Source organism: Cynara cardunculus (assembly GCF_001531365.2).
Source record: "Cynara cardunculus var. scolymus isolate 2C chromosome LG 15, CcrdV1, whole genome shotgun sequence".
NCBI lineage: Eukaryota > Viridiplantae > Streptophyta > Magnoliopsida > Asterales > Asteraceae > Cynara > Cynara cardunculus.
The window spans coordinates 9,170,017-9,176,008 of NC_037542.1; the positions used below are offsets into that span (position 1 = coordinate 9,170,017).

Below are 5,992 nucleotides of genomic sequence, written 5' to 3' on the forward strand. Positions count from 1 at the left end.
AATATAAAAAATCTAAAATATAATTAGAATAATTATCGAGTTCCAACAAAATAAATAATTATTATCTTTATAAAAAAATTATATTATTAAATCAATAATAAATTACTTCGTTATTGTACATAAATTAAATTATAAAAAAATTGAATTAAAAAATTACACAAAAATGAGGAATTTCATATAGTTAATTTGATACTAATATCGATATATTTTTGTCAAATTTTTATGATATCTTCAAACATATATTTCATTCAAAAATAAAAACATCATCGCTTTCTCAAAATCACATAAAGCCATATTATAACATCGACTGAGATAAAAATTAAAATGAAATATTAAAATCACGATGTATCTCGCTACATTGCACGAGTACGCTTCTGGTATATCTATAATAAAGATAAATAAGATTTATTTCCTCATTAAATTATTAGTATTTCTTGTATTCAATTTTATACTAATGAAGAACATTTATTGATTTTTTTTTTGTACTTACTAAGGGTCATTACAACAAAAGTGAGTTTGGACGATGCGTCTTTTAGCGATGACATGTTTCCACCACAAGTTATGGCAACGACATGTTGTTATATACTCTTTCTGATGATAAATGAATTTTTAGTGACGACAAAAGTTGTTGCTAAAAGCCTTGTTTCTTGCAGTGGGTCATGTTTTTTTACGTTCATCCAAGGCCTATAAAATGTCAAGAACGGACCTGATGATCATCAGATTGACCATAGCCTCCATGTAACAGAAATTTACCTTATAACTCCCTTTTGAAAACCAAAAGAAACATACATATGAGTACTCTAAAAGCTAAACAGATAGAACAAAGGAAACTGCATCTTAAAATGTGCATGTTCCGAAAGGACATACACAAGACTTAAAGGAACCAACATGTCAAATAGATGAGAAACACAACAGCCCCAAAATCTGAAAATATTCCGCACCAATTTCTCTAAAAATCGATCTAAAATACCCAAAGCTAAAAACACATTAAGTAAGGAGCCAATTTGTTGTTGGGACGACCCTCCTTTTTCCAAAAGCATCGACAATAGAGGTTCTTGTTAAAGATTATTGTTGAGGTTTTTATAAGAATCTCAACTATAAGACAAAGATTTTTGTCTAATTATAGGTTCTTATTAGAACTCAGGTGCTTAAACCAAAATCCGAGTTCTTGTATACATTCTTTTTGTTATTTAGTTAGTTATTATTTTTATTATTTATTAATTATTTTCTTACGTTTTAATAAATATTTAAAACATATAAACTAAAATTGATACAAAAAAGTATAGATTAATTATTACAAAATACAATTTTTAATTTCGTTTCGTTTTTCTTTTCTTGTAAATTTTTATACAAGTTTTTATATTAATAAGTTTAATTTTTAATTATTTCATTATTTATTATTTAGTATTACTTTTTATAAAAATTACTATTTGTGTAATTTGGCAGGAAAAATATGACAAATGGGATTCTTGAAGGTTCTACCACTCGGATGCTCTGAGTTCTTCATCCTCAATATAATATTATTTTATAGATTTGTAAACTTTTTTCAGTTACAATAAATTAGTGACCATAGCACTCTCTATATTTCGTTCTTTCATTGACATTACAATACGAGTAAAACAAATGTTTTCTCTTAACCCAATTCAAAGCGGTTGTCTGTTGTTTTGACAGTGTTGCATACCCTGCTCCTTCCACATGATCCAAGTTTGAAATGGTTGCATTATTTGAACATACAACATCTGCAGCTACCGGCAAGCTTGTACTCGATACCACACAACCTTCGATCTTTAGTTCTCCCAACGACGCCACAAAAGGTGCATATTTATAGTCTGTAGGGTACTTTCCTCCATCTGTTGCCCAATTCGAACCATCCCATATGGTTGTATAAAGCGTCATTGGCTTCAATGAGTATGCATATGCCATGGATCCTGCGTTACGTATCTCTCTTATAGGTATGTTGTCTACTAAAAACCTGCAATAATATGAATTATAAATTGATTAACTAGATCATCATAAACAACTTAACACACAGTATACAACAAATTACATCGAGTTCATGGAAACCAAAAATATATAAATGTCCTAATAAACTGTTTTACAGAACTTAAGTTTACAGAAGCAAACAATAGTATGTATGATATAAAAACATTACAGTAACTTTATAGAAATTTGTTTGATGAGAATCAGATTAGTGTTTGTGAAGTTAGGGCTTACACAATATGGTGGCGGTTCCAGAGAATGGAATATTGATGAAAATGGTGAGCGGGGTTAAACCAGAGATGGATCCTTTCTTCTCGTCCTCTGATACTTCCATTTACGTACATATTTGTTTGCAGAACCCATTGGCTTTTACTCTCATGTCCAAGCAATTCAAAGTCGAGCTCATCATGGTTACTTTGAAAAACTTCTGAATTCGACAGCTGACACATTATATATATGCATGAAACAACAAAATCAATTATAATTAATTCATTTTAAAAAAGAAATATGAATAAATTCACTCCAAAATAAATAATAAGAGTAGCTTAAAATCTAAGAATTTTTAATATACCAACATAATTTCAAATATAATTATGACACGTTTTTCTTCCTAAAATAATACTAAAATAAATTTTGTTGAAAAAAACAAAAAAAATTAAATGACACATTAATTACTCCAAAAATGGAGAATGAGAGGTAGAGGCTTTGATAAGTTTTAATTTTGCCCCACCATTTCTTCAAAATGCATAAAGTAGGTAGAGAAGACATGTCCAAGTTTTATTTATTAGAAATTTTTTTGAAGAATATATAATACATTTTGACTTTGGATCATATGAGACCAAGGGTTTTTCGTGAGATTTATAAGATCAATTCTCAACCCTTGGATGAAATTTATAATCTGAACATTTATAATCACAAAATTGACACGAGACTTCTCAATAATCACAAAATTGTTACCACGCAACTTTAGACCATTAGATCTTTAGCTTATAAATTTGATCAATGAATATAAATTGGTTTTACGGGTCTCATGAAAAACCTTTGGTCTCACGTGAACCTAACCCATCATACATATTTCTATATATATGAGTGTATTTCTTATAGATTTTCTAAACTAAAAAATTAAAAGTCTATATAAAAAACTTACTTTTATCTTTAAAATTTTTCTATTTCAAAAATTACAGTATTAATTATATTATTAAAATATTTAATATAATTAACACATATAAAAAAATAAGGTTTATGTAGGTATTAAATGTATTAAATTATAATTAAGTGAGAATCTTCAAAAAGTGTTAGAATATAATATAAAGAAGTTACTTTTTACATCTTTATTTAAAAAAAAAATTATAAAGGTATGATTGAAGATGAGATATATTTATTTCTAAGGGGTGTTTGGGATTACTTATTTAAAACAATTTATGTGTTTTTGTAAAAGTGTTTATTAACTTATGTGGTATTAAATCGGAGTTTTGCAAAAAGTGTTTGGATTAGCTTATAGCGGTACCAAAAAGCAATAAGCTGATAAGTTATTTTTTAGTCTTTGGCAAATTTTGCTTATATATGTAAAATGACCAAAAAGGACAGTCTTCCATACAATAATATTTTTGATTATTAACTTATTTGATTTTTTAACATGTAAAAATTTATTTTTCATCATTTATAATAATATTTTTGACAAAAATTTATATCAATAAGATTAATAATTAACAAACATTAATAAAACAAGGTTAAAATGGTAAACTGGTAATAAGCAGTTTTTCATAAATCAAGAAGGATTAACTTATCAAAAACTGTTTATTACCGGTTTGACACTGGTATAAACAATTTTTTTCCTTACTCAAACACTAAAAAACAGCTTATCTCTTGTACCAGACTGAAATAAGTTAAAAAAAATCTTTGATAAGCAATCCCAAACACCCCCTAACACAACTACAGGTTAAAAATAACAACACTTACATAGAAAGCTAGAACTACTCCAGATGTAATCCCTTTGGGCACCTTTAGCGAAACACTAAAGAACCCATGGTAGTAGGTGTCTTTTGAAAACAATCCAGAACCTAAACACAACAAACACCGTACATAAATAAGAAAGAACACAATACTATATGTATGTCACATGATTATTTCAGAACCGTAAACATTTTAATGATCATAAGAATTAACTACTTATAAATTACGATAAATATCATGAATGATGAAAAAATGCATGACATTCAAGATGAATAAATACCAATATATATATATATATATATATATGTGTATTTATCTCTGTGTGTGTGTGTGTGTGTGACTTATGACAAAGAATACTTGGATTAAAAACTATTTTCTAGTACTGTATAATTACCACCACTTTTGTCTAAACGGATATCAACATAAGATCCATTGAATCGAATATTTGATGCTCCATATAACGTAGCCATCCCTTGGGTGATTAGCGTAGTAGGGAAGCGGTCGGTTAGTCTTTCCACAGCTGGTAACCGTTGTACATTTTGTGATAAAACTAAAGAATGTAAACTGTTAAAAATAATAAAACAAATAAAAAAATATTTGTGTTGCACAAAAGCCATGGAAATTGTTAGTAAAGCACCTACAAGAAGATGACAATGATGAATGTGTGGTTTGCAAGGGTTTATATAGGGAGTAAACCGTATTTATGGTTTAATTTGGGGGTCAAATGACCCCATAAAGTTTTCAAAAAAGTTGTTTTTTATATTATGAAATTTATATATATTTTTTGACTCCAAAAAAATAATGTTTGACCTCATTAATTTTTTTAGCGCAATTTTTATTGTTGATTTTTTTTATGTATTTTGCTTTTTTACATTAAGTGTTAATCGTAAAAAGTTATAATTATAGTTTCTTAGTTAATATATCTATACTATATTATAAAGCATTTGACAAGAACTCTTAAAAACTATTTTTTATGCATGAAGTACTATTTATTGATGCATATTACTTAAAATTTATGATTACAAGTAGATTGTGTTCAAGTACAACTTATTAAAGCTCTATCTTTGAATTCTTGTAACTAACTGCAGATAAATATAATCAAATACAAGATAAACATCTAATTTTAAATATAAAAAATCTAAAATATAATTAGAATAATCATTAATCATCTAACAGATACTTAATTATTATCTTTATAAACTTATATTATTAAACTTAAATTAAATTATAATTAAAAAAATTGAATTAAGGATATTACACCAAACACAAAAACTTTTAGAAAGATTAATTTAATATTGATATTGATATATATTTTTTTAAAAATTTATAATATTTTTAAATTTATATTTTATTCAAAAATAAAAACATTATCGTTTTCTCAAAAACACATAAAATCGAATTATATCGACATAAAAAGAGAATAAAACGAAACGCTGAAATCAAGATGTGTCTCGATACATTGCAGTGTTGCACGAGTACCCTTCTAGTACTTGTTAAATGCAACCACAAAGACACATTTTGTTTGATTTTCAAAAAGTAGAATGACCGTTAAAAGTTAAGTGGCTAACCATAAGTGTAATTTACTCATATATATTAATTAATTTTCAAAATTTTCCTATTAAGTCTATTAATTTATATATTTACTTAATATATTTGGAAAAAAAATTAAAACACGAACATAATTTTAAAATATATATTGAAAAGTGCAACATTATAAAAATATTAGAATTTGAGGTCGAGCAACATTTAGAAACTTTTGAGAATATTAATGCATAAAATTCTAGAGAAATTTAAATTTTTATATAATACTAGAAGAGTATTCGTGTAATGCAACGAAACATATCTCGATGTTATACTACGATTTTGTGTTTTTTTAAGAAAACAATAATGATTTTATTTTTGAATAAAATATAAATTTGAAGATATCATAAATATTTGAAAAAAATATATCAATGTTAATATCAAATCAACTATTTAAAAGTTCTCATTTTTTATGTAGTTTATTGTTTTAATATAATTTAATTTAAATTTAATAACGAAATAATATTTTTGGTTTAAT

The 5,992-nt window shown here is 26.1% G+C and overlaps 1 protein-coding gene across 1 annotated transcript; it reads right to left on the reverse strand.

The window, feature by feature from the left end:
* Nucleotides 1-1,560: 1,560 nt before the first annotated feature.
* Nucleotides 1,561-4,550, reverse strand: LOC112528497 (probable xyloglucan endotransglucosylase/hydrolase protein 33). The gene is made up of 4 exons (XM_025139528.1): nt 4,328-4,550; nt 3,940-4,040; nt 2,215-2,420; nt 1,561-1,972 (listed from the first exon to the last, which is right to left on the reverse strand). The coding sequence occupies exons 1-4, from the start codon at nt 4,548-4,550 to the stop codon at nt 1,561-1,563; spliced, it is 942 nt and encodes a 313-aa protein (XP_024995296.1).
* Between the last annotated feature and the right edge of the window lie 1,442 nt (nt 4,551-5,992).

Bases quoted from the DNA above. Each gene is read 5' to 3' on its own strand.
- LOC112528497 (XM_025139528.1), bottom strand. From the start codon at position 4,550: ATGGCTTTTGTGCAACACAAATATTTTTTTATTTGTTTTATTATTTTT. The intron at 4,041-4,327 runs GTAATTATACAG...TGTTGTGTTTAG, and splicing joins CCGTTTAGACAAAAGTGGTG to GTTCTGGATTGTTTTCAAAA. The intron at 1,973-2,214 runs GTAAGCCCTAAC...ATATTATTGCAG, and splicing joins TGGAACCGCCACCATATTGT to GTTTTTAGTAGACAACATAC.